Source organism: Poromitra crassiceps (genome assembly GCF_964638095.1).
Source record: "Poromitra crassiceps genome assembly, chromosome: 28".
Taxonomy (NCBI): domain Eukaryota; kingdom Metazoa; phylum Chordata; class Actinopteri; order Beryciformes; family Melamphaidae; genus Poromitra; species Poromitra crassiceps.
In genome coordinates, this window is record NC_139651.1 from 9,348,577 (window position 1) to 9,362,786 (window position 14,210).

The 14,210-nt window shown below is 43.3% G+C and overlaps 1 protein-coding gene across 1 annotated transcript in view; it reads right to left on the reverse strand.

The window, feature by feature from the left end:
• Nucleotides 1-543: 543 nt before the first annotated feature.
• tent4b (terminal nucleotidyltransferase 4B) overlaps nt 544-14,210 on the reverse strand; it is a gene marked incomplete at its 5' end in the record, with an annotated part of 44,048 nt that continues 30,381 nt past the window's right edge. Inside the window, 11 exons of the mRNA XM_083662360.1 lie at nt 544-1,412; nt 1,563-1,709; nt 2,632-2,855; nt 2,998-3,101; nt 3,670-3,796; nt 4,360-4,573; nt 5,401-5,529; nt 6,134-6,241; nt 7,430-7,550; nt 9,224-9,270; nt 12,408-12,531. Coding sequence (XP_083518486.1) covers nt 1,254-1,412; nt 1,563-1,709; nt 2,632-2,855; nt 2,998-3,101; nt 3,670-3,796; nt 4,360-4,573; nt 5,401-5,529; nt 6,134-6,241; nt 7,430-7,550; nt 9,224-9,270; nt 12,408-12,531 — 1,504 coding nt within the window. The 3' untranslated portion in view covers nt 544-1,253. The remainder of the gene's footprint in view (nt 1,413-1,562; nt 1,710-2,631; nt 2,856-2,997; nt 3,102-3,669; nt 3,797-4,359; nt 4,574-5,400; nt 5,530-6,133; nt 6,242-7,429; nt 7,551-9,223; nt 9,271-12,407; nt 12,532-14,210) is intronic.

Genomic DNA, 14,210 nt, shown 5'->3' on the forward strand with positions numbered 1-14,210 from the left:
TGACGTTGTACTGTACCTGATGAACTTGACTGTGCCCCCCCTCCCCACTACCTCAACTCATCCTATCTCAAGTATACGGGCTCTAATGTTAATAATACATATCCATACTATATTCATATAATTAATAAAAAAATAAATACATTTAACAAATACAAATGATTTTTTATAGTAGGTAAATTACTAAGGGAACAGATTACCCATCCACAGTCGGATCGTTAACATTGTTTCAAGTGTAGGATTTTTCAATAAAACCATTATCACCCCTTGCTAATTTAAACCGGTCGTCTTAAAGCCTCTAAAGTGGTGTGGCTGTGCTATTGAGCTGTGTGAGAGATCAGGCACCATTCCAGGCATCTATCGGGCTGTGCGTGTGCATTAGCTCGCTAAAGGCTAAATGCTAACACTGTAACACACTCGCAGAGAGCAACCAGGAGTAAGAAATAGATGCTGATGATGTACAGTATGTTGGCAATGGGACCCAAACCAGCTCTTTGGCTATGCCAAAAAGCCGGGGGGGTAAGAAAATGTGCATGTCTACATGTCTTGAATCGGTATATCTTGTAAAAAGGTAATATGAAACAATTTCTTCTTACTTGTGTGTGTGTTTTTTTTTCGGGTTTTTGCTCGTTTGTCTCTTTTTTGTACAAATCTGCTTAGACATAACAAAAACAGACCACCCATCAACAAAAAGAAACCTCATGCATAAGTTATGTCCCAACTCTTACGGATTGCATTTAAAAAAAAAATCTGTGTACATGTTTCCCCCCCCAATATAACATTTTTTGTACATTTTAGCCATTTGCCTTTTTCTTCCTTTTTTTGTTATTTTTATTTTATATTTCTCGCTGAAAAGTACAGCCAGCAGTTTTCAGGTATTGCTCCACAGTAGATTCCAGACGCCCGTCCTGTCTCCTCCTGTACACCAGGAGGTGCAAGAGGCATATCGTGTAGGTGCTGGCTGTGGGAAAATTGCTCCAGAAAAGAAGCTATTGTGTAGCAAATGAGCATTTATCCTTCATAATTTCAGTTCAGGTCCAAGAACAGAACCCCCATTTCCTATATATTTTTTTGTTCTTTTTTTCTGCTATAAATGTTGCTCGTCCCACCAAAAAAGCTTGAGAGAGACAGATGAAGATGTTGAATAGTACTAACAACCTCCCAAAGCTGGAGTCCGGCAGCAGAAGTAGGACAGTCAGTCAAGTCAGTAGCGGACGAGAACGGGGGGTGTGGGGGGGGGGGCAGCGAGGCGCCCCCTATCTGCAGAGGTCCTCTTGCGTGGAGTCGCGCTGATTTTTCCTCTTCTTGCCGTTGCCCTGGTGGTGTGGCTTGTTGCTCGGATGGTTTTTGGCGCTGGAAGAGGAGCTCTGCTGCCCCTGGTGGCCGCTCTTATGGTGGGAACGAGACATCCTGGCCTGGGGGGGGGGGGAGGAGCACACAAAATAGCATCAGGGTACCTATACATTTTTCCCCATTTCAAAATGAATGACACGCTAGACACTGGCATGTGGCTGAGTTGAGTTGAGCTGTGCTAAACGGAGCTAAGCTAAGTTAGCTGAGTGTACCTTTCCTGCCTTGTTGCTTCCAGGTGGAGTGCTGGTGGAGTGGCTCTGTGTTCGGTGATTGGTTACAACACTGGATGTTTCTCTGTGGGCGCTGGAGCCCCGGCCAGGCTGCTGCTTGGCCGTCTTGCACGGGGTGCCGTCAGAGTCCTGCGGGGAAAAACCAAAAAAACACATCACGAAACACCCCACATTGCTCCAACATCCAAGAGAGGTTTTGATGTAAATGCTCAAACAAATTGCACATGGTAGAGTTTAATCAGATTCTGTCATCATTGGTAAATAATGCACAGCCAGAACTGACTTAAACCAGACCAGATGGCTGGTGTTTACCACTCCAATGTTGTTGTTTAAGTCGTCACCCGTAGAAAAGCACACTGAATTGATTTTCAAATACGTCACGGTTCTTATACTCATGCTCCTATTTGGCAAACCCCTGCCCATCTGGTACTGTACTTCAAAATGGTTTAACAAGAACGATTTGCAAATACTACTTATGATAAACATGATACATAAAGATCACTAATCACTTGCCTAGAAGAACAGACTGTCAAGCACAACTTCCTCTTGGATTAATATTAACATTCTGACTGCTCTAGACGATAAATACATCTGGCCAACACTTTTGGGCTGGTTCAATATTTTCGGCATCTAGAATGGTCAAAGGGGCTGGTGAGTCATCCCCTGTGGCCTGTGGGGGCATACTGCCCCGCCAAACAGAATGTTGCTGCCTTCAAGTGCCTCCAACTTCCAAGTTCAGGAGTGCTTTTTGTTGGAAAGAAAAGTATTGATAAAAGTTTTTGTTTTGGTGGCTGCAGCGAGCTTTCGTTGTGTGATGTTCTGATTAAAAAAGATTATGTGAAGCAGCTGTGTAATGTGTACTGACAAATTGCCCCTTGGGGCAATAAAGTTGAACCTGAACCTGACTCTTGGTACCTCCGTTATTATAGACATATCTCCCACGTTGTTGGGCTCTTCACGTGCATGCAACTCGTAATTTTGATATTTCTCATAGCACTTGAAGGCAGCGTGCGTGTGTGTGTGTGTGTGTGTGTAGGGCTTTGGGACTGACCCCGTCACTGGAGCTAGAGACGGTGGAAGAGGAGGAAGGTGACAGCGGAGAGCAGGAGGACAGCGAGGGAGATGGAGAGGAGGACACAGAGGAGGTTTTGCTGCGGGGGACCACCGGGGGCAGCACCACCACGTCGTCGTCGTCGTCGTCGTCGTCGTCCTCCGGGACATTGTTGTTGCACTCGTCCAGCTGCTGGGGCTCCACCAACAGCGTGACTTCGTTTCCTACGGCGACAGTGGAGGGACAAACATGAGACAAACGTCCACTTGGAGGCACCCTGCGAGCTCCGGCCCATACCGAAGTCAGGGTTGTGTGTCATTTGAAATGTGTGTGTCGCGCCAAAGTGGCTTCAGTGGTAGAACGTACTGTTGAGCGGCGGGTCGTTCTGAGACTGACTCCGCCACTGTTGGCTGATCCAGTCCCTGTATTCAAACACCTCCATGGTCACCCGGATTATTCGACCAAGTATGCTGTGATTGCACATGGGGAAAAAAAGGCATAGCGGTTAGCATTTATGCAGCACTCTGACGGCAAATGTTACTGGTCGTAATGGCCTAGACTGTTAATTTCAGAATGACCGTGTAGCACGAGTTGCAAATGTTCTAATCTGGCAATTTACATAAATGTTGTCTGATGCTGTGCATAGTGTACTATATTGATGCTGTCTACTACATTCCCACAAAGCAAGTAGTATGATGGGGTAAGTTGTTCATTATGTTCAAACTAACTAAATTCTCAGCATTTCTCTAGCATTTCACAATCAAATGTTTTTTCGAGCTATTGCTGGATAACAAAATTCCAAAAACATTATGATCCACCTGTATCGCAATTCTTACTGCAATATACAGCAAAACAAACTCAAAAGTTTTGGCCCAAAGCTGTTTAGCCGAAAAGAATTTGCTTTAGTTCGACGGGGTGTAATGTTGTTTTTTTTACATAATAGAAATCTTAAAAGGCAAAGAAGAGACTTACACGTTGTACAGGTGAGATTTAGAAAAAGAAGACCTTCATGCACACAGAGAGCCTTGAACTCCTTACCTCTCGGTCTCGTTGTTGGGATAGTACTTGGCGATGGGCGACACGGCGTGACTGAGCACCACGTAGGCGTAGTCAAACGCCTGCTTCACCTGCATGGCACCGTACGAACTCCGGCCAACGTCGTTGTCTGTAAGACACGAGAGAGACCGTTTAAATGCTATCCTTGGATCCATACACTGATCAAATTCATTTGAGGAAAACATGTCTGAAACGCATACCTCTTTGCCCTGTTTCACATTCAAAGACAACCTTGAGTTTAAAGTGTCTGTAGTGCTATGAAACTATAATATTTAATGATGGCATACATAAATCTATGCATTTCTCAACAGAGCAGATATATAAAAATGTGTGAGAGACACTTCACTTTGGTCAAGTAGACTTGACCTCTGAGCAGTTTGATATCAGCATTTCTTCAAATCTTTTCTCAATTATCCAATTTTGTCCCATTCTGGTTGTAGGGTTGGATTGTGTAAGGAGCCCACTACCTCACCCTCTCTTAAAGGAGATGTTCACATTGAAATCCATTGAACTGGCTCAAGGGAATCTCAACAGCACTAGGTGACCGAGGGAAGGCCCAGTAAGTCAGTGAGGAGAACTTCTCCAACTCGGAAGGGAGTTTGACCTGGTGACCTTTTGATCACATGGCTCACTTTTCCAAACGTTAGGTTTTTGTGTGCACCTGTCCCCTACCTGGCTGCAGTGGGTCCTCGATGTACAACATGGAGGGCCTGTAGCCGTCCATCATGTTCTTCTGCACCTCGTCTTTGGCAACGTAGCAGCCGCCATCTTTGATCCTGATGCCGGTTTTCAGGTAGTTGAAGTGGCGGCCGTAGAGCTCGAAGAACTCGATCAGCAGGACGCCGATGTTGGTGTTGGGACTGCACACGTCCTCCCGGTAGTGGAGCTGCAAGTCGAGACGTGATGAGATGAGTGGATGTCGGCACGATCGGAAATGTCAAACAGAGTGAACTCCACTGGGTAACAGGGTAATTACGTACGATGTTGTTTGTTTGTATGTAAAAGCCCTTGGAGAGTCGACTTAAAATTAGCACTAATGGGGGATAAAAATGGGATAAAAAAATCTGGAGAAAACATTTAAAAAGAAAAAGAGAGTTGACTATGATTACTGGCTATATTAAAAAAAATAAAAAAAATAAACAAGACTAGACAGCAGGGTAGGAATTACACGGAGGCCATGCAGGATATGGTCTCTGTTGCCCCTCCCTCTGGCTGTGATGCCCTGGGATCCCTCAGGCCACCTTGGCAGTGCCCTGCTAGCAGCCTGCTACTGTCAGTTGCTTTAAAAGCGTCAGTGGTCTCAGTTTAATGTAGCCTGCCCTATGCAAAGGATGTGTCATTGACTCATTTTAACCCACATTTCAGAAAGATCGTTCATCACGATTTCAATAGAGCAGTGGTCTTTGTGCCCTGGCATGTGGCCTTGTGCCCTACAAAAAATTGGGACGCCGAAGGCCTTGCCCCTAAAATGACGTGCTAGACAGTACAAGCCGTTCTCCATGGATCCGTGCTAAAGAGACTCACAAGTTTCAGTTTCGCCTCAGGAGAAGGTTGTTCATGTTACATAAATATGAAGGTAGGTCGTTCCGAACTCTAGGAGCTCTGATGGTCAAGTCTTTTGTTTTTAAATCTAGACTTTGTAAAATCTTAAGATCAAGACACGGCTGCAGGAATCAATCAGCTACATGCACCAATGATGTTCTAGTATCTGACCTGTAGGAAGCTGACGGCCATGAGGAAGAGGCTGTAGGAGCCAATTCCTCCGGTGAAAACCTCGTTGAGATCCCTCTGCAGCAGGAACTGCTTCAGCACTAGCACCAGGTAAGGCAGCACAGGGTATTTCTACAGGACACAAGAAAGACACAGCAAGGAACAACGTTACTCATGTTGATATCTACAGCACCCTCTGGTGGGGAAGAAAAACATTACTTGAAAGTCATGTGGCTCAAGGAAACATCCAGCCTTTTAACAGCCTGTCTGTCATACTGATCACTGATAATGCCCCCAGCTGGGAGATTTAAAACATTTTCCAACCGGAGTTTTTGTTTCTAGGGAAAATATATATATATCAGAGGAGTTCATTTAATAGGCATATATCTGTTGTCTTGCAAAAACCTAAAAAATCTAGTGTTGGTGATTGATTTTCATGTTTTAACTTTATTTGAGGGATCACCTGTTCCTTTATGGGGTGAGAAAAATGTATAAAAACTTTTCAAACCCGAGTGATTAAACTCAAAGTTGCACCGTAGTCAGTCTAAAAACAATAACGTAATTATTAATTCCTGAAAATGTGACAATTTTTGAGAAGGCAGGTTTTCACCCGACAGTGATGCTAAAATGGCAGCGGTACAGAACCATGACTCTGCAGCGGTACAGAACCATGACTCTGCAGAGGTACAGAACCATGACTCTGCCGGCAGCGGTACAGAACCATGACTCCGCCTACCTCTTTGAATTCCTTGATGAGCCGGGCGGCTTTTACGCCACTCTTCACATTGAAGCTGATGTCAACTTTGACCTCAGTGAAGGAGTCAGTCAGTTTGATGATGGGAACCTGCAGACACAAACCGCAAGACAGAAAGGACACAGGTGTTGACGGTGAATAGGGCCAGAGAGTAAATCATTCACAAAAACTGACCTACCCAGCCACCAAAAGATGCTTATGCTGAAAACAAAACAAAAACAATGACAGGTGTCTCCCAATTTGACTGAAACTCCATCCATACCACATCTGTTATCCACCTATTTTTGGGTGAATGGTTTCTTTAAGGCGTACAAAAGAGCTGATGAATTTTGATATTCATACAGGAAAAAGACATTCCCGATTACTGGGCAGGGAAGTTAACCAACATGGTCAGGGCCCAGTCGTGTTAAGTGTGCTTCATAGCTTATGATACTAATGACCTTCCAGTTTATTAAAACATATATGGCTTTAATCAATCTTTAATCTTTAATCAATATGGCTCATGCCATATTGATTAAAGATTATTAATCATTGTATTGCATTACGTATTTAATCATAACACTGGCAAACAACACTGCCTCAAGCACTGAAGACAAGAGTGAGGCCATGAGGATTTGGAAAGCCAACCTGAAATAATTTCTACAGAAATCACACCATCTACTGACTAGTCGAGGTAACTGCCACAGTTATACAGTACGTGAATAATAATGAATGAGTATCCAAAATGAATGGAAGTCCATGTCGTCAAAATATGCCCACCATATTGTAGTAATTAAATTTAAAACACAAGAACACCCTCCTCCCTTTAGAAATACATCCAAGATAGCACACACAATTTCCCCCCTTCCCATTGGTTAATTAACTAACCTCGATTGGTTGTTTTTTTGTCAGACCTACAACCAAAAGTACAATGAAATAATAATGCCTCCTGCGGCTTTAATTGATTACTACTGTGATTTAACTTGGAGACGTTTTGAAAGAGTCTCGTTTCCAATTGTTACAGTTGGGCTTGCTGTGGGGAAAAAACAGCTGAAAAGCACCATCTAATCATTGGATCCATTAGATTCTAATGCAATGAAATGTGTGAAACAAGTTGTACAACTCATTCTGGTATATTCCTGTAAAAAGTGACCCATTTGTAAAAAAATTCCCTGATTCCCTGACCCCAGAAAATGTCATCAAATTCTCTTCCAAAATGCAACTTCAAAACAAAACCAGTGAATACAGAAACAAAATAAACAACAACAACAACAACAACAACACAGATCACAGTCATACCGTGGCTTTGTCCAAAACTTTGATGGAGTTCTCATCTGCAATTTTCCTCTTCCGGAGAGCCTCTTCCAGAGTCCAGAGAGGGAGCGTCTCCCACTTTCCAAAAACCACCAGGTCAATGTCACTGAAGGAGGGAAGAGATGTGTCAGTCACAGCACTACATCCCAAAAGCAGAGAGCACATTACTTGTGAACGCAAGCAAGACATGCAACAGCACAAAATGTAATAAAAGGTGTTTCTTGCATTGTTTAGTCCACATGTTGCAATGTGACACAAATCCATATTACAATATTGTGCATCTGGGGTAAAGGCTCTAAAGATGGCATCACTTTTCGCGTCAAAATATGTTCCGCCCTAACTCTAAACCCTAACCCCCCCTAACGCTAACCCACCCACAGGTACACCTCATTGACTCAAATGATGTCATTTAGCTTCTAAAGCCATGTCAGTGTTTCCCCTAGAACAATTTTCAGGCCTGGAGGGATTTCGAAACGTACCCCGACCGCAATGGTGGGGGCCGTCGCTGGCGACGCTAAACTTTTAGCTAACCTGTTCACATCTATGTTGTCAATGGCATCCCAAGTATCATCATACTATTATGGGATGCGATGCAAACAGTTGTATTATGGGATGTGCGTTTCCCAGGCAATGACACACACGTTTTGGAACAGCGCTGAATGCTGGCATGATGCTCCTAAAAGCAAAATGCTTATTGTTTTGAATGATTTGGCATCTTCTATTACTGTCAACACTGTCAACACCAATATTGTTGTATTGTAATAATATGCCATAAACGTTTATTGACATTTTTGGGAGAGCAAAAAAACAAAAAAACAAAAAACATATTTTTTTTGTGGCCTGGCGGGGGCGCTGTTGGTCTGGCGGGCGCACCAGGCCTGTAGAATGGTAGGGGAAACGCTGCATGTCATCATTTTCTGGAATTTTTTCCAAGTCATTTAAAGTCAGTCAATTTAGTATCAAACTAATGACCCACTGGAATTGTGATATCGTGAAATACAAGTGAAAATAATCCGTCTATAAACGCTTGTTGGAAAAATGATTTGTGTCACGCACAAAGTAAATGTCCTAATCGACTTACCAAACTACAGTTTGTTTTTTGACATGAAATCTCCACAGTGGTTAAAAAAAATGTTTTTACGACTTCAACCTAATTGTATGCAATCGTCCGACCTCAACTGTACTGTGTGAGCGGACAGCTCGCACATGTTGCCAACTTGTGTTAGTGTATGCGTGCCTCGCGTTATCTACATGTCCGGCGACAGACGCACGGAGAAACACACACATGCTCCGAAGCAACTCACCCACACTTTGCAAATACATCTAAGCACACAGACATAACCCCCGTACACGTTTACCGACACGCACGTGGACACACACACACAGACACACACATCATAAACACACACACACATGCCTTAGTCGCACTAATCTCGAGTCCTCGGTACGGTGTCAAGAGTCCACTAATCCAGGTGACGCGTCAGTGCGGGTAGCTGCTATTTGGAGTGTGTGTGTCGGCGGGATGTGTGTGTTTTTGTGTACATGTGGCTGCTGGGTGTTTGTTAAGCAGGTGCCTCTGAGAATAAAGTTTTAAAAAGGCCCAGGATTAGCAGCAATAAAGCTCCTTAATCCACAAAACAATGAGAAATAATGAATTGCTGGCATAACAGATTTACGGGTCTTTTTTTTTTAAAGAGTCCAGTTTACAGTCACCGATTGGCAGAGAGGACAAATACGTGTTTGCTCGTCTAAAGCAGCCTAGAGATTCAAATGGCTTACCTTGTTGGCAGATAAAGACCGGTGCTGAAGCTCCCAAACACTTGGACCTGCAGAAATAGCACAAAGATTGATTGATTGATTGCTTTATTGCAGACTCATGGTCCATAGAAAAAACATACATACATACGTAAATACATAGATACACACACATAACATAAAAAATATACATTTCACTTTAAAAAACAACTGGTCAAATAAAAAAAACATTAAAATAAATTCATATGCAGGCTTTTAAGCCAATGTGCCCTGAGACTGGACGTATATCGAGTGCAGCTCTTGACTGGGTTAGTGAGAGCCACAATTATGCTGTTTCCAGACACATCCAGTCTACACATAAATTTGTACATGAGATTCCTCAGTACTGCCTGAAATGTGTTAACTCGTGCAGTAACAAACATCTCACTCGCACTGCACCATCGAGGTCTCTTGAGAATTATCCTCATAGCATCATTATATGCCACTTGCCACAAAGACTCATATAAAGGATTGCTTTTCATCCAATAAGTTGAAGTCAAATGTATGTAAAGAGTAGAGCCAGACCGATACTGGATTTTTGAGGCCGAAGCCGATGCCGATATTAGGGAGTAAAAAAAAAAGTGATATCGATATATCGGCCGATATTCTTATATTATATAATACACATTATATTACACAATTTATTTCGCAATGATCACTCAAATATCAAACACTTGACAAAGATATGAGTTGACATGACTTGAGATATGTGATGTAGGGAGGATATTTTACAGCTTTTACATCAATAAACTTTATTGTCCAAATTGACATCAGTGCAATGAAACAGTAAACTTCACCTGGAATTTAATAATTATAAATAACTAGAAATACAAAAACACAAATAGAACGAATATATATATATATATATATATATATATATATATATATATATATATATATATATATATATATATATAATTTGAGTTAAGAAAAAGGATAACATATACACAACATGCTGTCTATAACTTAAAAAATATGGATATATATATATCTGTATATAACTATATATATATATATATACATATATATATGCAATATCAGCTAACATATCGGTTATCGGCCAATATCGGGCGATAATATCAGTGGACAGATATATCGGTCGGGCTCTAGTAAAGAGGTGCAGGGTGTGAGTACATTGAAGGATACAAAACACACACATGGTCAGTTGTTCATGTCACACACAGACATACAATTTTCATTATTCTTTACATTTCATTTTTATTATTATTATTTTTTTAGAGTTGGGCATTATGTAAATTAGGTTTTTTTCCCCACACGCTTGTCACATCAAAACAACGTGCTGTCCCCTTAGGAGAAAAACATGGCTGGCATTGCAACTCGGGGGGACAGGTGCCACATACATCAGCGAGGAAAGACAGCGTCACCGAGCTGGAGCAGTGAGGCTGAGGCAGCGTTCATTGATTTTCCCACGCTAAGCAGCAGTTCTGTGGCTGGAGTTTTGCTGTTACAGAAACCTGTTCTCCGAGCTGGTAGAATTAGCATCATTTGACAGGTTAACAGTGTTTTTATATGAACGACGACGACGCCGACGACAAGCCTGAACAAACACTAAGCGATCAGCGACGAAGATGGCATTTTTTAAGAGCACGTCAGTGGCCAGAGCGCACACGGTGTCACGAGAGATTTGCTTCTCAGATGCACATACAGTCAGGGATCAGAGTGGCCTCCCTCACACAGAGCAGAGATTTGCTGTTTCATTCCACATGACGTACAGATCGGTTACGACACTCTTTACCCAGTGCTCTCTTAACCTGAATGCTATAAACCGCTTAAAATCATCTTACGTGTTCGGGACAAAGCACAGAGGGCACAGAAATAGCCTTAAACCTGCCTCCTTTATTCCCTTAAACCTCCTCCCTGCTTCCTACTTTAACCAGCCAATCAGCTTAGCCCTAGGCTAATGTGACTGGGCTGGAACGCAGAGGCGTGTTTGTGAATGAATGAATACTAAAGTCCTGAAGACTTCTGGAAAAGGGCCGATGTGACTACAACGGCTCACCAAGGTGAACGAGGACTTATGTGGTCGTGGAACTGGATTTTGTAGATCAAAACGGAATTTGATTGATCTAACATTGGTATCAAATAGACGTTGAATGAATGAATTTCACTACATGGCAGCAATGAGACATCTTATCAACCAGGGGGCGCAATTTAACTGTCTCTAGGAGACAAGAGAAAAATGAATGCTCAGCCCCTGGATTAGGATCAATTGCGTTAAAACGGTATTATTACGGCAATAAAACAACACTCAGACAACAAAGAAAAGGTTTCAAGATCGGGAATCTATGCTAACGAACAACGCTAACACGTCCGCCTAGCCCGGCTAGCTAACGTCAGTATGACTAGCCTTGTTCGCGTCAGGGGTGGGGGTTGGAGATCTTACGAGAATGGTCGAAATAGTTCCCGGCGAATTTGGCACACCGTCCCTCCTAGGTGTCTGAGCTGATCAATCAAAGCGAGTAGATCACCACGTGAGTTGGCCCTGCTCCCCTCTCAGGATGCAGGAGAAAGGGACGAAGAGGGACAGTAGTGTACCTCTCAAATGAAGAGCTGCTAAGCTAGCTCTCTCAAGCACAGCTCTGTCAGCTGCACCAAAGTCAGTGGGAATGAGGACACCTGGGAAGTGCTGATTAGGAGAGCTATACAGAGCTCTGTACAGCCGGCCGATAACAGTGGGACCAGAGGATGTTCTGTGAATGGCTGCTGCTTGCAGCCATTAGCGTGCCAGCACATACCGCCTGGCGTTCATTGTTACTGTGGCAATTGAGTGCTTTCAATTTGTGCGAGTGGTCAGAGTAGCCTCACCTGCCAACGTGTGTGATATATAGGCCATTCCAAAATTCACCAGACACTTTTACCATACCAACCCCTTGGTTTCTTCTAACAGAAAGGAACATGATGGTTGGTTTCGGGTGAAAAACATCACTACCAAGCCCTATCTCAGAGAGACCTCAATACCAAGCCCACTAAGTCAAATTCCTCGTTTGTAATCTGATTACCGGTACTTACTGTGGCTATTAAAGTTCAATGTTGAACGCCAATAAGATTATTGATTGTGGAAACTAAAATCATGATGACAATACACAATCAATTGTGCAGCTCTCATTGGAACAGGGTTTTAGGGTGGTGGTGGTGGTGGTGGTGTTACCTCAGCACTGGGCCACAGGTCCTTGATGACACCCTTGATCCTGTCCACCACCTCCAGCCTCATCTTCTCCTCCTCCGGCCGTGGGGAGATGTACTCGTAGAAGTCGTTGATCTCCTCGTGTAACCTGCGTGGGGCACACACGACACGACATTGTGACGAGTGTTGAGGAATACAGACATACACAGACAATACATCCGTTATTAAGCAAGGTTCAATGAACAGTAAATATGAAACAGGAAGAGAGGAACTTGTGGCAGTCACAGGGCAGCTATAGGCTAAAATGTTTGCAGAAGCAGGCTTGTGACTGGAACATGGTTTTGTTTGAATCCGTGGAGCAAAAGGGACAACCTGGGGCCTGTACTTATGAAGCAAGCAGGGCGAAAACTCTACCCGCTCAAGGGTGCTGAACCTTTTGTGGAGCGACCGACCGACCGACCAAACGACTAGCTGCTGGTCCTAACTAAAATGTCGCTTCTGCTTCCAAGACTAGAGGTTCACTGGAGGAAGTGCTGCGTCATTAGGACACGTCGTAGAAGGAATATTTTTCATTGGTCAAATAAATAAGTTTGTGGACACATGAGGCTGTAAAAAGATTTTCTATTCATAAAATCGACCTCATGTTCTGCGAGGCTGCGGTAATGGAACACTCCCGGGAATCCAATTAAATAAGGTCAGTGCAATTCATACGCAACAGTAACTTTAAAACAATTATAAACATGGCCAATTATAATATGATCCCATACCCAACCTGCCCCAGAGCAGGTTAGCCATGTAGCATAAGTTACCATGGTGATCTACCCCGGTATGAAGTAGGGTTGGACGATGTGTCTACAAACTGTCATCACGATGTCCGGAGTAAAAAAATCCACGATGAATTGACCTCGCTAAACCCAAATGCTGCTTTGCAGTACAGGCCCCTGGACAGGGAAATGACTAGTAACGTGTCTCCTCTCTGTGCACAACTACTGCCACAGTGCTCTTGAGCTAAGAACCAAACCTCCACCTGCAACCGAGACCGGCGGCCACCCGTATGTTGCTGAAGAAGTAGTACTGGGCAGCGGCCAAGTGTGAATGTGTGTCACTTTGTAATGTTAAGCAATGCCCCATTAGGCCAGTGTGCCAGCACAGCAAAGTGCTATGCTATGCTGCCAGGCAGGGTGACAGCAGCTGATGATGCCAAGTGCCAACAACACTCAATGCCACAGATTCAGATCATCGCCCCTCGTTACTTAATTGGCACAATCAGTCCTCGACTCTCCACCATCACAGCTGATGTGTGGTGGTGAGCGTTCTGCCGTGCATCATCACCACCCAGGTGGCTGCTACACATCGGTGGTGGATGAGTTCAGGTTCCCTCCCCTGATGTGTGAAGTGCTTTGAGTGTCTAGACAGGAGCTATATGAAATAAATTATTAGTATTATAGTGACAAGATTGATTATAGTGAGAAGAATAATTTCACTGCTAGGGTCGGTGTAGGGGAAAAAATGGGGGGCAACTTTTGCCCCCCACTGTCTAAAAAATGGGGGGCATTTACACAATGTTTGGGGCACTTTGTTGTCTTCTCATTTTTTATCCCATATCATGATAACTTTAGTCAGCCCATCCAATCGGGTTATCAGACAGACGGGAGTATAATTGTCAGCTAATGTTTCCTTTGCAAGTTAATTCATACTATTCTCAATAATTTACACACTATAATTAGAGACTTTAGCGCCTTTAATTTTAGTGACTTCATGGTAACCCATCAAAGCGATATACTTTTTTTTCTTTTGGGGGGGGGGTAAAGCATTATTTGCCCTTTC